The 22,970-nt window shown below is 44.9% G+C and overlaps 1 protein-coding gene across 1 annotated transcript in view; it reads right to left on the bottom strand.

The window, feature by feature from the left end:
* Positions 1-22,970, bottom strand: part of LOC115461429 — a 453,017-nt gene that overhangs the window by 98,885 nt on the left and 331,162 nt on the right. Inside the window, exon 15 of the mRNA XM_030191224.1 lies at positions 22,278-22,400. Within this exon, the coding sequence (XP_030047084.1) occupies positions 22,278-22,400 (123 nt within the window). The remainder of the gene's footprint in view (positions 1-22,277; positions 22,401-22,970) is intronic.

Genomic DNA, 22,970 nt, shown 5'->3' with positions numbered 1-22,970 from the left:
GGGCACCGGAGTGATGTTAGAGAAGCCGACAAGCCCCGCATCGATGGAAGCGGGTGCGAGTGGAGGAGTTGAAGATATTGGGGAAGAACGTGGAAAAATAGGTGGATACTCAGAACTTTCCTCTTTTCCTGACTTGGGAACTCCAAGTAAGTCTTTTTTGCCCCTTAAGCCTCAAACAATTACTTTAGAAAATATTTGGGAGGCACTTGTGGGTTTGGAAGCCTCTTTTACGCAGAAGCTAACACAATTTACCCAGAATTGTAATTCAGATATTGGAAAGATATCTGAATTAGAGACTAAATTAATTTCTTTGGGTAAGGGTATGGAAAACAACCTTGCAGCTACACAAAACTCTGAACAGATCCAGATGAATCTGATTAAAGAAAATATTTACCTGCAAAACAGGATTGAGATTCTAGAAAATTACCAATGATCAAATATCTTGAGACTAACAAATTTTCCTAAGCAGCTTGCTATTTCACCATTGATAACCTTCAAACAATATTTAACTGAGAACTTAAAGATCCCGGAAAAATCTCATCCACCGATATCTAAGATTTATTAAATAGAACCTTATCGAAAAAAAGCACTAACACAGGAGGATAAGGAGGTTCCTATACCAGAGTCTTTAGATTTGAACTTGGATCTGACACAAATAATTGAAGGCGAGAATGTTGGTGTAACAACTGCGACTCTCAAAGTATTTTTCATATTACAGCTGGACAGAGATTGAATACTCAAACAATATTTCCTAAATAAAAATCAAGATTTCTTAGGTTCTCGAATTAGAATGTATCCTGATATCTCAAGGGCAACCCAAAGAAAAAGACAAGAATTTCTTAAATTAAGGCCGAAGGTATTACAACTTGGAGCACTTTTTTGGCTGAATTTCCCGTGCAAGTGCGTAATAAAATTTAATTCAGTGGAATATGTATTCTTTGAGGCAAAACAATTGAATACCTTCATAGAGGCTAGGCTGAGAGATTCCTTGCCTCCAGTTCCAATAACTGTAACAACTTCAACTCCATGAAAGATTTAAAATACTCGACTGCTATCATCAACCGTTTAATTCTTAATTAGAAATTGGATTTCTGATTCTATTACAGTTTTCCTTAAGTTTAGTATGGGCTCCCCATGTATTGTGGACTAAAGATGAAAATTTAGTTTTAAAGAATTTGCCTATGTTCTCTTTTTTTTCTTTTCATTTTTTGTAATTGGAGAAACTATTATAATCATCATTTCTGTATTCAAGATTTATGCTAGATGTAATAATTAAAAATGTTTAATAAAAAAAAAAAAGAAGGACTGGTATGTCTGTAAATACCTAGCAAACAAAAAAAGCAAATACTGGACCTTCAGGATTGAGAAAAATGTAGTCCTTTAATATGACAAAGGACTACATTTTTCTCAATCCTGAAGGCCCAGTGTTTGCTTTTTTTTGTTTGCTTGGTTGTATTTGTATGCTGTTTTCCCTCTCTTTTGTGACAGTAAATACCTAGCTCCCACCTGGGGCTAACCCTGCAGCCACCTAGAGAGTCTGTCCCCAGCACTGCTCAAGCCTACCTGCACCTGTGCACATAATCTATGCCGACACCCTCCTCCCACTGCCTCTGGGCAAGTCTCCCAATCTCAAGTTATTCCACGGTGATTTCTAGGTCACTGGGGCCACACTCTCAGGGGTCCCACAATTCCTAGAAAGCACCCACAGACCCAACACACAAACCACCAGAATTTTTAGTCCGTACAAGAAACAGAGCTAATAAACTAACAGGTTTATTTATGTATTGCATTTGTACCCCACATTTTCCCACCTATTTGCAGGCTCAATGTAGCTTGCATAGTACTGTCAAAGGCGTTTGCCCAGTCGGTGGATAACAAATACAAAGCTGTATAGTGATTATATGAGATATATGTGGAGGGTCGGAATGGATGAAGATTGTGTGTTGTCCTGTTCGATCATAGTCATGCTGTGTTGGTAGGTGAAGAGGGTTATGTGGGGTCGTTGGGGTAAGCCTTTTTGAAAAGGTTGGTTTTTAGTGATTTCCTGAAGTTCAAGTGGTCGTGAATTGTTTTCACAGCTTTTGGAAGCCCATTCCATAGTTGTGCGCTGTGTAAGTTTTTTTGTATTTCAGTCCTTTGCAATTTGGGTAGTGTAAGTTTAGGTAGGATCTTGATGATCTGACTTTGCTTCTTACTGGTAAGTCTATGAGGTCTGTCATGTATTCTGGGACTACGCCGTATATGATTTTATGGACTAAGGTGCAGATTTTGAAGATGATCCGTTCTTTGACTGGGAGCCAATGCAACTTTTCTCGGAGGGGGTTTGGCATTTTCAAAGCGTGTTTTTTGCTGAATATCAGCCTGGCTGCTGTATTTTGGGCGGTCTGGAGTTTTTTATGAGTTGTTCTTTTCAGCTCGCATAGATTCCGTTGCAATAATCTGCATGGCTTAGGACCATTGATTGTATTAGGTATTGAAAAGTTGCTCTTGGGAAGAAAGGTTTTAATCGTTTGAGCTTCCACATTTTCTTTGTTACAGAGTTTACTTGGCTCTCGAGGGTAAGGTTGCAATTGAGGGTGACACTGAGTATTTTCAAACTGTCCTAGGTAGGGAGGGTATGTCCTGGAGTATTTATGGTTGTGGGTTTGTATTTGTTATATGGAGAGGAGAGGAGAGGATGAGGCAATGTGTTTTTTTGGTGTTCAGTTTCAGTTGGAATGAGTTTGCCCAGGAATCCATGATGTTCAGACTATCGTTGATTTTGTTGGTTATTTCTGTCAGATCATGTCTGAAGGGGTTATATATTGTAACATCATCTGCGTAAATGAATGGGTTAAGGCCTCGGTTGGATAAGGACTGTGCCAGTGGAATCATCATCATATTGAAGAGTATTGGTGATAATGGTGATCCTTGAGGTACTCCGCAGACTGCTTTCCATGGTGGTGATATGTTTGACTTTGATTTTACTTGATAAGTTCTGGTGGTTAGAAAGCCTTTGATCCAGTTAAGTAAGTTTCCTTCAATCCCGAAGTGGTCTAGTATTCTTAGTAGTATGTTGTGGTTTACCATGTCGAATGCGCTCGACATGTCGAACTGGAGGAGGAGTATGCTTTTTGCCTGTGCAATCTCCTGCTTGAATTTGGCCAGGAGGGTGACTAGGACAGTTTCAGTGCTATGGTGGGATCGGAATCCTGATTGTGAATTATGTATTATTGAGAACTTGTCCAGGTATTCCGTAAGCTGTTTAGTCATGAAGCTCTCCATCATTTTTACTACTAATGGGATAGGCGCAACTGGGCGGTAATTGGTGATATCGTTTGTGCTTTTCTTGGCGTCTTTTGGTATTGGGGTGAGTAGGATGTTGCTGTGTTCCTCAGGGAAGAGACCTTGTTGTAGCATGAAGTTTAGATAGGATGTGAGGTCTGCTATGAAGCAGTCTGGGGCAGACTTGAGTAGATGACTGGGACATGTATCCAGTTTGCAGTGGGTCTTGGCAAACCTGTGAGTTGCTTGTGTAACTGATTCAGTGCTGAGGAGATTAAATGTTGTCCAAATGCGATCAGCTGGGTATCCTTTGGAGGATGGGTCCAGATCGTTGAGAAGATTTCGATGTCGGTATTGTGATGAGGAAGTGTGCTGCATAGTTTTATTATTTTTTTGCTAAAGTAGTTAGCAAGTTTGTCTGTGGGTGGGATGTCTGTGTTGGTTGTGGTGATAGGGGTGGTGTCTAGTAACTTATTTACGAGTTGGAATAGTTTCTTCATATCTTTGTAATCCGGTCCTATTTGGTTTTGTAGTAGGACCTTTTGGTTTGCTTTATTGCTTATTTGTATTTTCTATGTATTTGTTTCCATGCGTTGAGTGTGTGTTCATCTTTTGTCTTTCTCCATACTCGTTCAAGTTTTCTAGATTGTGTTTTGAGTTTTTTTAGTTCATCATTGAACCAAGGTATAGTGTTTTGTCTTTTTGATATTTTTGTTTTTAAGGGTGCTATTTTGTTTAGTACGCTGTTGCATCTTCCATCCCAGTAGTTGAGATAAAGTATGGAATCAGTGCTTGTTGTCCATTCGTTGTCGTATATTTGTTGCCAGAATATTTGTGGATAGATTTGCCCTCTTGTAGTGTAAGTAGTACGTTCTGGTGTACTGTTTGAGCCCTTCTTCTGCCAGTTTAGAGTTAGGTTCAGTTTGTAATGGTCAGTCCAAGGTATTGCTGTCCATTTGATGTCTGTTATTAATAGGTTATTGTCTGTAGGTAGTTTATGTGATAGGAGGTCCAATGTATGTCCTTTGATATGGGTAGTTTGCATGTGGGGTCATTTAAAATCCCAGGACTGTAGGAAGTCTTTACATTCAAGTGCGTTTGTGGACTCGGGGTCTTCTAGGTGAAGGTTTATGTCGCCTAGTAGCAGTATGTTGTTGTTTGCACAGTTGTTTGATATGAAGTCCATGAAGGTGGGCTGACTTTCCTTCCAGTTGCTGGGTGGTCTGTAGAATAATATGCAATTCAGGTGATCGGTTAGGGAGTTGTTATGGATTCTAAATGAGGCAATTTCTAGTTGGGGTGTTATGGAGGCGGCTGTGGTTTCGGTGGTGAATTTTTCTCGGTATATTAGTGCTATGCCTCCACCTCTCTTTTCCGATCTGGTTCGGTGGGTGATTTTGTAACCTAGCAGGCACAGTTCAAGGATTATGGGGTCGTTTTGGTTGTGAATCCATGTTTCATTGATAAAGATGAGATAGAGGTTTTCTGAGGTGATCCAATCTGATATTATTGTTGCTTTGTTAATTACAGATCTAGCATTGATGTAGCCTACCTGGATGTTTTGGTATGGGGCATCTAGGTTTGGTGTTATGTGGATTTTTGTTAGTTGTCGCTCCTTGGGTGATGTGTGTTTGCTGTGGTCTTTCCTCTCGTTTTGTTGGTGATGTCCATGTTTAGATAGTTTTCCTTTAGTGTGATGAGAGTCAGTTTGGTGGAGTGTGGAATGTTTGATCAGTCTTTGGTGATTTTGTAGGTTGGGTATGAAGTAATGTTCTGTGAGTGGAATGGATAGTGCTAGGTGGAGCAGTGAAAGGGAGTAGATTACGAGAAGCATTTTGATTGTGTTCATTTTGGTGTCAATTTAGGATGTATAGCAGTGGCGTAGCTACGTGGGGCCTGAGGGGGCCTGGGCCCCCGTAGATTTGGCCCTGACCCCCCTGCCAACGATCCCCTTGAACCCCCTCCTGCCACCAACCCTCCCCCGCCGCCCTGCTGCCGCGTCAGGTACCTTGTTTGCTGGCGGGGGTTGTGCATTTAGCCCCGTGCAGGACGTAAGGCGTCAGAAACAGCTGATCACACCAGGAACTTCGTTGAACGAAGGCACGCTACTCCGGTGCTGAAGAAGACTCTCTTTGGCTGGTGGGGTACGGGGACCCCCGCCAGCAAACAAGGTACCTGATGCGGCGGCGACGGCGGAGGAGAGTTTGTGGCGGGAGTGGGGTTCAAAGGGGGTGGCGGTGGCTGGGGGGGGCAGCGGGGGTGCGGCTAAACAGTGCCCCCCACCTAGGGCTCTGGCCCCCCCTCCCGGCGAGGTCTGGCTACGCCCCTGATAGGTTGCTCACAGTCAGATGCTCGGGAGTGAAGTCCTGGACACCTATAAGTCAGACTTACAGTGAGAGTGGGAGCTCAGCAGTTCTGTTGGGAATACAGGCTCACAGTGAGAGTTCAGCAGTTCTGATAGAAGTAGAGCCTCAGAAACAAGCTGCCTATTGTGGGAGGTGCTTTCTGGTATCACCAACCGTCTGCCTGGTTTGAAATTATGTTGTGAAAGATGATGGCTGAGGGAAGCCTTCCTCAAGAGCAGGCTACAATAAAGGTTGGAGCTCAGCAGCTCTAATAAGAGTGTAGACTGCTGTAAAAGTGGGAGCTTAACAGTTCTAAAGTAAGTGCAGGCTTACAGTGAGAGTGGGAGCTCAGCAGTTCTGATGGGAATACAGGCTCACAGTAGAACAGTGAACGCTTGAAAACAGGTGAAAAAGTACAGCATACAATAACAGGTTACTAAATGAGGAACAATATTAAAATTGTCTAAACACTTGTTTCTACCTGGGTAGCATTTTGGGGGTTTTAGGAAATTAACTACTCACAAATCCTGAGTGGTGTAGAACGGGTGAAAGTGAATCAGTTTTTCACTCTTTTAAAAAAATACAAAGCCCAGGAGACACTCAATTAAATTACATGGAAATACTTTTAAAACAAACAGGAGGAAATATTTTTTCACTCAAAGAATAGTGAAGCTCTGGAACTCGTTGCAGCAGTTAGCATATCTGGGTTTAAAAGAGGTTTGACAAGTTCCTGGAAGAAACGTCTATAGTCTGTTATTGAGATGGACATGGAATAAGCCACTGCTTGCCCTAGGACTGGTGGCAAGAAATGTTGCTGTTAAATGTGTTTCTACCAGGTACTTGTGACCAGGATTGGCAACTGTTGGAAGCAGGATACTGAGCCAGTGGCGTAGCGAGAAGGCAATTTTTGGGTGGGCCAACAGGTTGGATGGATGGGCACTAGAGAAACACCTGCCACCTGATATGCCTTGCCCACGCCCCTACTCCTACCGCACACCTACCCCACTCCCAATAACTTTGATGGGAGTAGCAGTGCTGGCCTCAGTGGCTGCAGGCCACATTGAGAGCTAGGGGAAATATAAGAGGGTGCACTCTTCATCCTCCACTAAGCCATGGTCCGCCAACACACATATGCTTCCCCCAAATATGCCCTAAATATTACAGTGGGACCCTAAAATATCAATATATCAAGAAAACTGAACAAGTCAAAGTACTATAGAATACTACATAAACAATTGATGCTAACAGAATACTTTGGTCACACACACAGAACACATGCCAAATACAGAATAAGTGACCCCAAACCATAAACAAATTAAATCAAAATCCCAAGAGGCCAGACCTTGCACTTAGTACAGCACAGAGAAATACAACGAGTTGCATTTTTTCCTATACTGTGCAAAATATGATAGCACATGCAAGAGACAGTGTTAGGGGAGGTACAACTAGGGCAACTGCGTTCGGCCCCCTAGCTAGAGAGAACCCCAGGCCAGCTGGAAGGTGCAGCCTGTTAGTAAGCTTTGGGGTCCCCTCCTAAATATCTGCCTTGGGCCCCAGCTATATTCTAACACCAGCTCTGGCAAGATGTACATTTCAAATCTGACATATTCTAGTCACAAAATAGAAAAATTAAATTCTTTTTTCTACAGTGGCATAGCCACAGGTGGGCCAGGGCCCACCCACTTAGGGCTCAGGTCCACCCAACAGTAGCATATGTTTAGCGGTAGCTGGTGGAGAGCCCAAACTCTGTCAGCTGAAGACTTTCCCCTGATAGTAACAAAATTCTACTCTCCACAATACTGGTACCTGCGCATGCTCAGTTTTCAGCTCATGCCTGCTGCAGACTGCCAAGGTGGAAAGAAGCATTTTCCTGCCAGCTGAGATATATTTTTTTTTTTGGGGGGGGGGGGGGGGGGAGAAGATTTGGTGCCCACCCACTTCTTACCTAGGCCCACCCAAAATCTGTTGTCTAGCTATGCCCCTGTTTTTCTACCTTTTGTTGTCTGCTCATTTTATTTTTCCAAGTCATGTTGGTCCCAGGCTCTGGTTTCTACATCCTTCTGTCTTCTCTTAACTCACTCACCAAGGTCTCATGTCCATTTGATATTTGTACTCTCTCTCCATGTCCACTATCCATCTTCTTCCATCTCTGTACCTCTATCTTCCTTCATGTTTTGTATCCCCCTTTCTCTGTGTCCCTATATTTCTCTGTCTAGCTTCTCCCCTCTCTTTGTCCCCAGTGCCATTATATCTCTACCCTCACTGACCCTACCCCATCCAGCTTCTCTCCCTCTCACTGTCAGGTTCTCAGGTTCAGAGCCCGCGGGGCCGGGCTCTGGAGCAAACGTGAGCCCTTGGGCTGCTGACGAGGAGCGACAGCAGCAGGCAAAACCCACCAACCAACGCTGGGCAAGCACACCGACACCGGCAGGGACTGCAGGCACCGCCCAGCGAGCTGGAACACTGGACTGGAATCCCCCGGACTGGAATACTGGGCTAGAATCCCCCGGACTGGAGGACACAGGACTGGAACCCCCCGAACAGGAGGACACAGGACTGGAACACTGGACTGGAGCACACCGGACTGGTCCACACAGCTTCACCTGCACTTAGCTACTAAGCCCCCCAGAAGTTGAGCTCCTGGGTTCGAGTAGCCGGCAGGACTTACTGGATACCGGATGACATAGGGACCAGGAGTGGAAACAGAAGTGCTCCTAACCCTAAACTGATCTACGTGCTCCCAAGCCCTAAACCAGCAGGAGTGTTCCTAACACTAAACTGACAAAAGGACTTCCTAAGCCCTATACTAAACAGGAGCTCCTAAGCCCTGCTCAAGAAAGGGACTTCCTAAGCCCTAAACTAACAGAGCAAGGAACTAAACACAAAGCTAACACAGGTGCTACTAAGCACCAAGCTACAAGCAGAGCTCTACACTAATAAGCTAAACACAAAACTACCAAGCTACCTAAGCACTGCTCTAGCAAGCTACCGTGTTTCCCCGAAAATAGGACATCCTCCGAAAGTAAGACCTAGTAGAGGTCTTGCTGCAATTTGAAAATATAAGGCCTCCCCCGAAAATAAGACCTAGCAGGGGAGGCCTTATTTTTCGGGGAAACATCTGGGTCACCCCCCCACCCGAGATCGCCGGTTCCCCCCCCTCGATCGGCGGCTCCCCCTGCCCTCAGTCGCTCCCGGAACTAACCTCTTAACTGCTTCCTTTCACCTTCGCACTCGCCGCAAGCAGCAGGGCTGGCCACTCCTTCCTTCCGTGTCCCGCCCTCGCCTGACGTTACGTTACGTCAGGCGAGGGCGGGACACGGAAGGAAGGAGTGGCCTGCCCTGCTGCTTGCAGCGAGTGCGAAGATGAATGTTGAAAGGAAGCGTTTAAGAGGTTAGTTCCGGGAGCGACTGAGGGCAGGGGGAGCCGCCGATCGAGAGGGTGGAGCCGGCGATCTCGGGTGGGGGGGGTGACCCCGATGTTTCCCCAAAAAATAAGGCCTCCCCTGAAAATAAGACTTAGCAGGTCTTGGGGAGCAAAATTTAATATAAGACAGTGTCTTATTTTCGGGGAAACACGGTAGATACACAACTAACCAGGTGCTTCCTAAGCACTACTCTGGCAAGCAACCAGAAGAGCTCCTAGCACTAAAAGGGAAGACAGGGGAGCCACAAGGAGGGAAGCTAACACATAAGCCAAACACCAACAGCAAAGACTGCAATGCTCCCAATAGCACAAACACCAGAAGTACTTCTAACAGCAAACTCTGCAGTGTTCCTAACAACACCAAACCCTGAAGTACTTCTATCAGCAACAGAGCTTCCAAAGCCCTACACACAGCAATGCTTCCAAAACCAAGAGGGAAAAGCAGGGGAACCATAAGGGAAAAGCAGGAAAGCTAAACACACAGTCACCAGTGCACACTGCACTAACACTAACCTGGCCCTTAGCAAAAGCAAGCAGGGAAACTAGACACAAAGTCAGAAGTGCACACTGCACCACCCTACCTAAAGCAAACACCACTGCTGCAAAGGCTCTGAAGGAAACAACACCACCTCCCCTCCAAGCCCCCCCCCCCCCCGACGATGCCACGCTCCCCAGACCCAGGCAAAAGCACACCGACCCAGAGAGGCCCAACCCACACCAATGCAACACCGCGAAGCACCCGAAGCCAGCATACCCAAAGAGAGGCAGAGCAACCCAGGCAACACACACACAGGTGCAGTACAGTGAAACAACTAGAGCCATGCTGCTGGAAGCTGCCAGCACAGAGAGACAGAGCCAGCTCAGAAAGGACAGAGAAAAGAAACAGAAACCAGCTAAGAAGCTGACCCCCAGGAAAGAGGTAAGTTTGAGAGGGGTTCAGACCCCAATCATAACACTAACTCCCTCCCCTTTCCAGCATCTGGTTTGGTTGCTTGCCTGCCTGCTTGCCTGCCCACCACCCTCCCTCACGCTCAGGGCCGGTCTTAGCAAGTGCGGGGCCCTATGCAGACCCATTTGGTGGGGCCCCATCCTAGCCCCGCCCCACCGTAGTCCCGCCCCTACCCTAGCTCCACCCCATTGATAAGATTATTCCATTTTTAGAACATTTTTTATTTATGAAATTTCAAATAAAGACAAATGAAGCTAAACTTGTACAAAAAAACTGATTGAAATAATAAGCACAATGCTATCATGAAACCTCCCCTCCCCAGAAATTATTCAGTTCAAGTCCACTACAATTAGTAGTTCCAATTCTCATAACAAAGGAGAATAAAAGAAAAATATTAAGAAAAGATTCAGTACTTTCAAATCCCCCTATTACTCTGTAACCCATATATGCAATAAAATAAAAATGAAATGAAAAGATATATAATAAAATAAAGTGATGTGTGAAATATAATGTACAATATAAAACATATAGACCACCAAGGTATTAAAATTGTTTTAAAATATATACCACAGCTCTCTGACTCAAGAAGACTCCGACTCTGTCTGTCATCCATAACTGTCTGACAACACACAGAAAAAAAATAAGTAAAAACAAATTGTCACAATTAATACCTTATACACCAATATACCAGCCATACGGAAAATGCAGACCGTCAACAATATGAAGCTAGCAAGGGATCATAATACCAATTCTCATGCAGAGCCACAAAACACCCTTTTAGAGGTAGTGTGTCATGATTTATGCTCTACACCCTTTCTGATGTTTGGTGCTACCTTAGTAAGGCCAACACACAATCTCTCCACTGCAAAACACTATACACAAACTTGTGCAAAAACACACTCATAACCTTAACAAACCATAAACAGCACTAATTCCAAGGACAGAACGAGCTACAACTTTATGCATGGCGTGGAAAGGCAACTGTAATTACACCTGGCTCTAAAACACCAGTGCACAACCTAGTGAAAAAAAACAAACAAAAAGGGATTCAAACTATACGCTAGCAGAATACTGCACCTTCCTTGATCACACCTGAAAAATACATGAAGGCAAAATACTGAAATGGAAAGTTACCTCAAGAAGTCAGACTCAGCATGCAGCAATACTACAAAAATTGAAACGTACATGAAAAATATCACAGATGCACATTTCCAAAAACTGACATATTCCAATTAATAAATCCTGAATAAAATAGTTTTTTCTACCTTTGTTGTCTGGTGACTTTGTTTTTCTGATCATGCTGGCTCAGTATCCGATAGTGCTGCTATCTGTCCTCTTAACTCCATTTCCAGGGCTTCCTTTCCATTTATTTATTTACTTTCCGCCTTTCTTCTTCATTTCTTGCCCTACATCTGTAAGTAAAAGCTGGGTCCTCCACAGACTTGACTGTCCAGTGGATCCAGCTTCTGCCTATTTTCTATATCCATGTGCACTTTTTCTCCTCTCTTCCTTTTCCCTCACCTCATCTCCTTCCTCACTCTTCCCTCGCCTCCATCCATGTCCAGCATTTCTTCTCTCTCCTCCATCCACCCATGTCCAGCGACCCTCCTGTCCCCCCTGCCATCCATCTATGTCCAGCAACCCCCCCTGTCCCCTCTGCCCTCCCCTGCCATCCACCTATGTCCAGAAACCCCCTCCCATGCCATCTACCCATGTCCAGAAACCCCCCTTCCCTGCCATCCACCCATGTCCAGAAACCCCCCTACCCTGCCATCCACCTATGTCCAGAAACCCCCCTCCCCTGCCATCCACCCATGTCAAGCAACCCTCCTGTGCCCCCTGCCCTCCACCTATGTCCAGAAATCCCCTTTCCTGCCATCCACCCATGTCCAGTGACCCTCCTGTGCCCCCTGTCCTCCTCTGCCATCCACCTATGTCCAGAAGCCCCCCTCCCCTGCCATCCACCCATGTCCAGCGACCCTCCTGTGCCCCTGCCCTCAACCTATGTCCAGAAACCCCCTCCCCTGCCATCCACCCATGTCCAGCGACCCTCCTGTGCCCCCTGCCCTCAACCTATGTCCAGAAACCCCCTACCCTGCCATCCACCTATGTCCAGAAACCCCCCTCCCCTGCCATCCACCCATGTCCAGCGACCCTCCTGTGCCCCTGCCTTCAACCTATGTCCAGAAACCCCCTCCCCTGCCATCCACCCATGTCCAGTGACCCTCCTGTGCCCCCTGCCCTCCCCTGCCATCCACCTATGTGCAGAAGCCCCCCTCCCCTGCCATCCACCCATGTCCAGTGACCCTCCTGTGCCCCCTGCCCTCAACCTATGTCCAGAAACCCCCTCCCCTGCTATCCCCCCATGTCCAGCGACCCTCCTGTGCCCCCTGCCCTCCACCCATGTCCAGCGACGCGACTCTCCTCGTTCCCCTGCTCCCCCTCCCTCCAGCCACCTGAGCCCCCCTCCCCGACCCGCCAAACAACCCTCTTCTACCACCCGACCCAGCCGCACCTCACCTGACCCAGCATTTTTAAAAAAGCTACAAGCGGCAGTGCCTCCTCGCGTCTGTGAAAGAAGAAAAGTCGCTTCGTCCATTGGCCGGCCTTCCCTCATGTTCCACCCTCTGATGTAACTTCCGCAAGGGCAGGACATGAGGGAAGGCCGGCCAATGGACGAAGCGACTTTTCTTCTTTCACAGACACGAGGAGGCACTGCCGCTTGTAGCTTTTTTAAAAATGCTGGGTCAGGTGAGGTGCCGGCGGGTCGGGTGGTAGACAAGGGTCATTTGGCGGGTCGGGCAAGGGGGGTTCAGATGGGGGAGGGGCTCAGACGGGGGAGGGGCTCAGACGGCTGGAGGGAGGTGGAGCAGGGGAACGAGGACTGGAGAGTTGCGTCGCTGGACATGGAGGGCAGGCGAGCAGTGGCGGTGGTAGGAGAGGCGAGGCAGACTTGAGGCGGCTGCGCGGGGCCCTATGCGGCCGCCTCGGTCGCCTCTGCCTAAGACCGGCCCTGCTCACGCTGTAGGTTTAGTATTTGTTCCCTTTTTCTTCATCTCCTTGATCTGGTATCTCTGTTTCCCTTCTCTCCCTCCTTGTGCTGTACCAGCAGTTCTCCTCCCCCTCTTCCTCCCACATCTAGCAGCTCTCTCCCTTCCATTCAGATCCCTTCCTCCACTTCCTCCGACATCCAGCAGCTCTTTCTCTCTAGCCCCCTCCTCCTCCTCCTCCTCCTCCCACATCCAGCAGCTCTCTCCCTTCTACTGAGATCCCCTCCTCCTCTTCCTCCAGCAGCTCTCTCCCTTCCATCCAGCACCTCCTCCTCGTCCTCCCATGTCCAGCTGCTCTCCAGCCCCTTCCTCCTCTCCCTCCCATGTCCAGCAGCTCTGTCCCTTCCCTCCAGTCCCTTCTTCCTCTTCCTCCCTTGTCCAGCAGCTCTCCAGCCCCTTCCTCCTCTCCCTCCCATGTCCAGCAGCTCTGTTCCTTCCCTCCAGACCCTTCTTCCTCTTCCTCCCTTGTCCAGCAGCTCTTAAGTCCCTTCCTCCTCTCCCTCCCATGTCCAGCAGCTCTGTCCCTTCCCTCCAGCCCCTTCCTCCTCTCCCTCCCATGTCCAGAAGCTCTCCAGCCCCCCCCCTCCTCCTCTCTCTCTCCCATGTCCAGCAGCTCTCAGCCACTTTCCCTCCAGGACCGCCCATCCACATCCTTGCTCGCTGTCGCTGCCTTTTCTCCCGCAGCTCCGCCGGGTACAGCCATCCGGGAGGCAGCGTTCAGTGTAGCTGCCTGCCTGCCCTTAATTCTTCTCCCCAGGCTCCGCTTCGCTGCATCACTCCATCGCTCCCTGCATTCTTCTACTCGCCTGTCATGCAGCGCTGCCATTCACTCAGGCAGCTGCGCTCCCCTTTGCCGCGTCCATCCGGTCCACTCTGATGTACTTCCTGTTAGGACTGGATGGACGCGGTAGGGGGGAGCGCAGCTGCCTGTGTGAATGGCAGCGCTGCATGACAGGCGAGAAGAATGCAGGGAGCGATGGAGCGATGCAGCGAAGCGGAGCCTGGGGAGAAGAATTAAAGGCAGGCAGGCTACACTGAACGCTGCCTCCCAGATGGCTGTACCCGGCGGAGCCGCGGGAGAAAAGGCAGCGACAGCGAGCAAGGATGTGGATGGGCGGGCCTGGAGGGAAAGTGGCTGGGCCTGGGCCCGTCCAGGCCCACCCGTGGCTACACCCCTGATCTAGAGAGGGGAATAACTAGTGAGGTAATTAAATTTGCTGATGACACAAAGTTATTCAAAGTTGTTAAATCGCAAGATGACTGTAAAAAAATGGAAGAGGACCTTATGAGACTAGGTGACCGGGCATCCAAATGGCAGATGACATTAATGTGAGAAAGTGCAAAGTGATGCATGTAGGAAAGAGGAACCCAAACCATAGCTACATGATGCAAGGTTCCACATTAGGAGTCACCACCCAGGAAAAGGATCTAGGTTTCATTGTTGGTATGTTGAAACCCTTTGCTCAACGTGCAGCCGCAGCTAAGAAAGCATGTAGAATGTTAGGAATTATTAGGAAAGGAATGGAAAACAAAAATGATAATGTTATAATGCCTTTGTATTGCTCCATGTGTGTAAGTCTGGTCACCACGTCTTAACAAAGATATAGCGCAATTAGGAAAGGTACAGAGAAGGGCGACGAAAATGATAAAGGGAGTGGGACGACTTTCCTATGAGGAAAGGCTAAAGTGGCTAGTGCTCTTCACCTTGGAGAAGAGACAGCTGAGGGAAGATATGATAGAGGTAAAATACTGGCTGGAGTGGAACGGGTAGACATGAGTCGCTTGTTTACGCTTTCCAAAAATACTAGGACTAGGGGGCACACAATGAAGCTACACAGTAGTAAATTAAAACAAATTGGAGAAAATATTTCTTTACTCAACAAGTAATTAAGCTCTGGATTTTGTTGCCAGAAAATGTGGTTAAAGTAGTTAGCTTAGGAAGGTTTAAAAAAAGGTTTGGATAATTTCCTAAAAGAAATGTCCATAAGCCATTATTAAGATAGACTTTGGAAAATCCACTGCTTCTTTCTAGGATATGCAGCTTAAAATCTGTTTTATTGTTCTAGGATCTTGCTCGGTACTTGTGGATTGGTCTCTGTTGGAAACAAGATACTGGGCTTGTTGGACCTTCGGTTAATGTCTCATTGAAATAGGCTGGATTGTGTTTTGCTACGCGTATGTCAAAGCTCAGATACTATAATTTGCTTATATAAACTAAAGTCACACATTGAATTCAATGGGGATATTCTGAAAACCCCAAATGGCTGGGTGTGCCCTGAGAACTGGGTTGAAAACTTCTGCTTTAGTGCCTTATAAAAGCTTAATATGAGTTTCATGCTTTATTCATTAAGGGGCCTTTTTACTAAGCAGCGATAAGGCTAATGTGCGTGTGCCAAATCAGCACTACCACAGGGGTAGCGCAGCTGCCCTTAGGTAGTTTCAAAGTTGGCGTGCACCGTTTCCCATGGTAGAAAATAATTTTCTATTTTCTACCGGGGGGGGCGTTCCCAATGCTACTTGGCAGCATGGCCACACTGGTGCATGCTGCCTGATTGCTGCACGAGTAGTGCATGAGCACTTACCACTAGGTCGATGGGTGGCTGTAAGGGCTCAGGCAGTAAACAGCTGCGCGCTACTTTTAATTTCAGCACACAGCCATTTACTGCCCCATTAAAAAATGCCTTTTTCCCAGCCATGGTAAAAAATGGCCCAGTGTGTGCCAAAAACACATGCCCACACTACCACAGACCACTTTTTACCGCAGTTTACTTAAAGGACCCTGTAATGGAAGATGTAAAGGATTGATTTTCAATCCTGCTTTGAACGATAATGAACTCTCAAGTCTTCTGTCTTTGACCGAAAGTAACTTTCCTTGTAAATACAAAAACAAGTTGGAATGCAGAAGATAAGACACAGCTCTAACTAATTTGGTATGCAAAGGGGAGGACAACACTTGTTTTCGGAGTTTCAGCCTGGTCACCTGGACTTCGAAAGCATGTGACCACGTTCCTACAGTATGGCTTGTTTACCTAAACAGGGAAGCATTCTGTAATTTTCCCTTAGCTCTGAACATGAGTTCTAAGCCTTATAAAAAGGGGGGCTTGTTACAGCAGAGTGGGGGCTCATCTGTGAGTGGACGCACTGTGCAGAGGATCTGTTCCTGGTCCAAGAAGCTCCTGGCTCTCGCTGTGAACCCGGCCCCCCCCAGCTGATGTTATGAGCCTGGATGATGTAGAGACCAGTGATGTTGTATGTATTATTGCTTCTTTTTCTGGTCTAAGAACTCTTAGCATTGCTTAGATGTAGAGACCAGTGATGTAATCATTGTATAAGTCTTAACCATTGTATATATCTTAATCATTATAGATTTTAGCACCTCTAATAAAGGTTTCATTTATCTAATAAGAATCCAAAAGAATCCACAGTAATTACGGAGTAGTCTGTGTCAGTGATGCAGGCTGTAAATCTATAGTAGTACAGACCCCTAAGATAACATGTCGTAGTCAAGAACTAAAATGTAAATTTGGCAGTACTGAAGGTTATTTCACTCTGTTCACAAAGGCGCACTAGCATTTTTAGCACACACTGTGTAGACGCCCATAGGGGGATCTACACGTTTAGTGCTTGCTAATTTTTACTGTGTGCTAAAAACACTAGCGTGCCTTTGTAAACAGGGCCCTTGGTTTCCATCTCAGCCTCTCCCTGTTCCTCCATAAAAGCTTGGAAGGCCACCAGATCCTCAAATGACTTGGTGATATTATTTAATGTGGCCTGCATCCTTGCTGGGAAAAAAAAAAAACAACAAGCCATACCTGGCATACCTCTTCTTCAGCTGGGCCCATATAGTGAGGAATTGCTTTTGCTGGTACAAAATGATCTTATTTAGATCTAGAATAATTAGGAGGGTGCTACAATTATACTTCAGAGGAGCATTTACTGAGCTGCTTGTAATATTGCCAAGACTTGTTGTTATTGTAGGACTTTTATTATCATCAACCTGGGATACTGGGCAGGTGGCACTTTATGGGAAGGAGCACAATGTATATGTTCAAATTTGTACGGCTGTTATATTCAAGTCTATAACCTGTTGAAGAAACTCCTTCAAAAATTTACTCTCATCTTGTCCTTCTGATCCTTTTGCGACAATGATTATTAAGATCTACATAACTGCGTTCCAGCACTGTGACTGACTTTAGAGTGTGGCCTATAGTATCTTCAAGCGCTCTTTGACCTACTCTATCTTTGTTGCCAGTCCCGACAGTTGCTGCTTCATAAAGAGGACTTCTTTCTTGAAAAGTTTCCATACTTATGCTTTAGTAAGCTCTTGACCAGTAGAAGCTCCTGCATCAGGTAATTTCTGTTTCTGTTACCAATGCCATTTTACAAGAAGAAGATGGCTCTTGTTTGGAACATTTTAAACCCTGAGTTGATAATCCAGCGAACTCCAACTTGGTGGGAGTTCAGCCATTGTGACAAATAGTAGCACAGGCTGGGTTCACCCAAATAAAATCAAATTTTAGTAAAGGTTTTGGCCAAGTGGAAAAGCTGGACTCCTTTTTGTCTTCATAGTATTAGATGTATTTAATAGAACCTGATATATTATGTGCAACCCTTGTTATGGTGTTATTTGTTATAAAATATGTTTTAATAAATAAATCTGAAATAAAAAACAAATTCTAGGTGATTTGGGTCCATTTATTGCTAAGGTAGGCAGGTGGTATTGCTGTATGCAGCCATCCAGTTCTGAGCTCACTTCCACCCCCCTCCACCACCAATAAATTAAACTACAGGCCCCAGCATCTGAAGCCTTTTCACAGCTATGAGAGCTTGTTCCTTTGCTTCTGCTGCTCTGTCATTCTGCTGACACCAAGAAGTAGTTTGAAACATGAGAAGAGACACTTCAGAAAGTGCCTATGTTTGCATTTAAGCCCTTCCATGATACAAGCAACGGAGCAGCAAGAGCACAGAAGAAGCTCCTACAGTTAGAAGGGTAAGCGGGTGAGGCAGGGCTTTTGATGCTCTTAAGCTGACCCTGTAAACATTCATTCCTTGTCTCCTAAACCTTATCCATTCTCCCTCCTAACCTCCTCAAATATGTAGAGGAATTGTGCAAAATTCAAGGCCTTATGGCTGCTTCTGTCACAGGGTAAGTGGCTCTGCCAGAAATTAATCACATTCATCAGCAGCTCTTCTATATTTCCATATGAGAGCTAGAACTGATTTACACTGCTGGCTGTGCTCCACTTCCTCAGAATCCTGATGGAACACTGTTCTGAGTTGTTCTGCTAAAAATTAAGTCTTGGATAACAGACATTGAAATGGCACTGTTTGAAACTTGTGAACAGAAAAGCCAATCAAAGCCAGGGCTGGCCAAATGGTGCCTGTAGTCCTTACAGACACACTCTCCTTCCCTCTGTTTAATTCTTTTTATTGGTATATGAAAATAGAAAAGGAACTTATTCAAAAAGTAAACACCAACAGATAAAATATATTTTCCCGTAAAACATCACCTTCCAATCACACACACACACACAAAGGAAACCTCTACCTCCAAATAAGAGCCAAGAAAAAGTCTACCTCCAAATAAGAGCCAAGAAAAAGTCTAACGGTAAATCAACTGAAACCAAAATGAAGAAATCTGTGGTTCAGTCTGCTAATGTTATCATTTATTAAAGACAGCTTGTCCTTGCATAAGTAGGATGAGAATATGGAAAATTCTCATTGAGCAAGGAACCTAAGATTTCAATTTTCCCAAATTTCATCTATTGGAACCTGAGGTGTTATTTAGTAAATATCTTAGAGGTGTTAGGAATTGCTGATGTTGACCATTTTGATTTCCAATATGTACTATATTTCTTCTTTCAAGGTTTTTCCTAGCAATGATAGCAAGAAGAGTTGTGAGTTGATGGGTAGGAGTAATGTTAATCTGCCTTTCTACAGACAACCCAGGATGTTATCTCCACGAGGGGACTGCCTTGGTATTTTTTATTAAAGAGAAGATAAATTCCTCTTCTTAAGTTGTTTTTACAAAACAAGGATGTAGCATTTTGTGGATAACTATCTCTGTGGATAACATTCTTATCCTCCCTGTGTCATTAGCTTGTAACCTTGGGGTCATCTTCGACTCCTCTCTCTCCTTCTCTGCACGTTTTCAACAAACTGCTAAAACCGATCATTTCTTTCTCTATAAATAATCACCAAAATTAATCCTTTCTTTTCTGAGCCCCAGCGCTACAAAATAAAAATTATTTTTTAGCACCTGGGTAGCACACACACATGCAAGAACTACCACGGGATACCTGAGCCCCCAACGGTAGTGCTTTTTAACCTGCAGTAAGCACGTATATTAGTGTTTACTGCAGCGTAGTAAAAAGACCCCTAAATAAACAGGCATTATCACTTAGGGGCAGACTACACTCTTAAGAGGCTGGTTGGTCTGGTAGTGATATTTCTGTGCCTGGAAGTATGGTAGACAGCTGGCAGCTAAATTTATCATCTGCCACAGCATTTGCCATCTTGCTTATTCAGCCAGTGGTATCAGCCCCCCATGAAGTTACAGCTACTTCAGCTGTAGTTCTACCTACTGAGGCAATGCCATCACCTAGGGATAGCCTACACCCATAAGACCACCTTTGGTCTGATGGACTCTCCTGTCAGCAGGCCATGTTGAAGTGCCATGCCAAAGGGTCTTTTGTGAGGCCCTTCATGTGCCTACCATAAACCAGGATGCTACTGGTGACATTTTAGTCTTTTTCTTCAATTTTGATGCTAGGATGAAGTGAGTACATGGTAACACGAAGAAGAGGAAGCTTTCTTTTAGATGTGCTGGAGTTTCATGGAAAGACCCAGCCAAGTTGATGATAAGTAGTAATACAGGAGTACACATGCAGACATTGCTAAGTAACTACCCTTCTAGAGTGATGGCTCTACCTTCTTACATAATTTTTAAAACTTTTATTTATTGTTGTTATTGATGAGAGTATATTTGTTGTTGTTATTGATGAGATTATTGGAAAAACAATGGAAGTGATGCTGAAGGAAAGGATAGTGAATTTCCTGGAAGCCAATAAGTTGCAAGATCCGAGACAACATGGTTTTACCAAAGGGAAATCGTGCCAAACGAATCTCATTGAGTTCTTTGATTGGGTGACAGGAGAACTGAATCAAGGACGAGCTATGGACGTAATCTACTTAGATTTCAGCAAAGCTTTTGACACGGTTCCCCACAGGAGGCTCTTAAATAAACTGGAAGGGCTGAAGATAGGACCCGAAGTGGTGAACTGGATTAGGAACTGGTTGACGGACAGAAGCCAGAGGGTGGTGGTGAATGGAATTCGCTCGGAGGAGGGAAAGGTGAGTAGTGGTGTGCCTCAGGGATCGGTGCTGGGACCGATTCTGTTCAATATATTTGTGAGTGACATTGCCGAAGGGTTAGAAGGTAAAGTTTGCCTATTTGCGGATGATACTAAGATCTGCAACAGAGTGGACACCCGGGAGGGAGTGGAAAACATGAAAAAGGATCTGAGGAAGCTAGAAGAATGGTCTAAGGTTTGGCAATTAAAATTCAATGCGAAGAAATGCAAAGTGATGCACTTAGGGAATAGAAACCCTCGGGAGATGTATGTGTTAGGCGGGGAGAATCTGATAGGTACGGACGGGGAGAGGGATCTTGGGGTGATAGTATCTGAGGATCTGAAGGCGACGAAACAGTGTGACAAGGCGGTGGCCGTAGCTAGAAGGTTGTTAGGCTGTATAGAGAGAGGTGTGACCAGCAGAAGAAAGGAGGTGTTGATACCCTGTATAAGTCGTTGGTGAGGCCCCACCTAGAGTATTGTGTTCAGTTTTGGAGGCCGTACCTTGCGAAGGATGTAAAAAGAATTGAAGCGGTGCAAAGAAAAGCTACGAGAATGGTAAGGGATTTGCGTTACAAGACATATGAGGAGAGACTTGATGACCTGAACATGTATACTCTGGAAGAAAGGAGAAACAGGGGTGATATGATACAGACGTTCAAATATTTGAAAAGTATTAATCCGCAAACGAACCTTTTCCGGAGGTGCGAAAGCAGTAGAACGAGAGGACATGAAATGAGATTGAAGGGGGGCAGACTCAAGAAAAATGTCAGGAAGTATTTTTTCACGGAGAGAGTAGTGGATGCTTGGAATGCCCTCCCGCGGGAGGTGGTGGAAATGAAAACGGTAACAGAATTCAAACACGCGTGGGATAAACATAAAGGAATCCTATTCAGAAGGAATGGATCCTAAGGAGCTTAGCCGAGATTGGGTGGCAGAGCCAGCCGGTGGTGGGAGGCGAGGATAGTGCTGGACAGACTTATATGGTCTGTGCCCTGAAGAGGACAGGTACAAATCAAAGTAGGGTATACACAAAAAGTAGCACATATGAGTTTGTCTTGTTGGGCAGACTGGATGGACCATGCAGGTCTTTTTCTGCCGTCATTTACTATGTTACTATGATTAGCTTACATTTTACTTTACTTTTTTAGTCTTTGTTTCTATTATTTTGATTTTAAGGAGTATTTATTGCCCTCTTTGATCCTGGTTTATCTTATTATCAGCACATATAAAATTTTAAGGGCCCTGCTTACAGAAGTGCACTAGCGCTTTTAGCATGTGCTAAAAATTAGTGCACGGTAACCATGTAGATGTCCATAGGAATATTATGGGCATCTACACGGTTAGCACGCGCTACACGCTAAAAATGCTAGCTCGCCTTTAGCGCGCCTTTGTAAAGAGAGCCCTAAATGTTTCTTTGATAGATCACTTTGGGGGGCCTTTTACTAAATCTTAGTGTGTACTAACAGACATTAGCACATGCTAAATGCTACGCATTCTATTTTGTACCTATGGAACATTCGGCACTTAGTGCACACTAATGTCTGTCAGTGAGCGCTAAGCTTAAATAAAAGGGCTCCTTTGATAACAATATTTTAAAATTCTTTTTGATTTGTTTAATATTTGACAGTAAGATAGTTGTGGCGTATTTTTACCCGTAATTGTATTTGATTGCCCTGTTGTATTTTGAGTAGATAGATAGATATGCTAAAATGTTTTTCAAAATAACAAATATATAGTATTCATATTATTATTATTTGTTGCATTTGTATCCCACATTATCCCACCTCTTTGCAGGCTCAATGTGGCTTACAATACATCATATCAACATGTTTTGCATAATTTATCTCATTTCATTATTCTATATTCAAATTATTTAATTCAATATCATACCGGGAAAAATGAATTCTTGCCACAATAATATGGATTAAAAATTCCCACTTTTGTCACTCTTCCTTCAGCTTCCTTCCATCTGTCTTTTGCTTTCTGAATTGTATCTGACAGCAGTGGTGTAACCTAAAACATAAAAATCAATATTATAACATAAAATGCTTGGAATTATTGTTTTGGGTGGTCATTCTATAAATTGACATAAATAAACAAATAAAGGAGGAAGCTATCAACATGGACTACAGTTAAGATGTGTTATTTTACTGTTAACCCCCAGTTATTAGTAACTAGGATGGTCTTTTACTAAGGTATGCTACCATTTTTAGCACATGCTAAAAATAGGCATGCGCCAAACGCTAGAGACATCAATGTATTCCTATGGGCGTCTCTAGTGTTTAGCGCGTGCTAAAAACGCTAGCGCACCTTAGTAAAAGACCCTCTAGGTCTCATTGCATAAAATGGGACCTGAGCTAAAATAACACATTGCCCATATTGTTAACTATGGGGTGCTTTAACTAAGCCACAGTAAAAGTGGCCTTAGTGTGCCCTTATGCGAGTCTTTCCCACACGCTAAGGCCATATTTATCAAATTTTCCTTTTTTTTTTTTTGGTATTAATGCTGCCATTAGCACATGGCCATTTTGTCTAATTATCACATGTGTACCTACTGCCACCCATTTTGAAGGCAGTAAGGAC

This window comes from Microcaecilia unicolor, chromosome 2 (assembly GCF_901765095.1).
Source record: "Microcaecilia unicolor chromosome 2, aMicUni1.1, whole genome shotgun sequence".
Lineage (NCBI taxonomy): Eukaryota > Metazoa > Chordata > Amphibia > Gymnophiona > Siphonopidae > Microcaecilia > Microcaecilia unicolor.
Note: the sequence above shows the minus strand (reverse complement) of the source record. Positions and strands in the feature narration are given on the sequence as shown.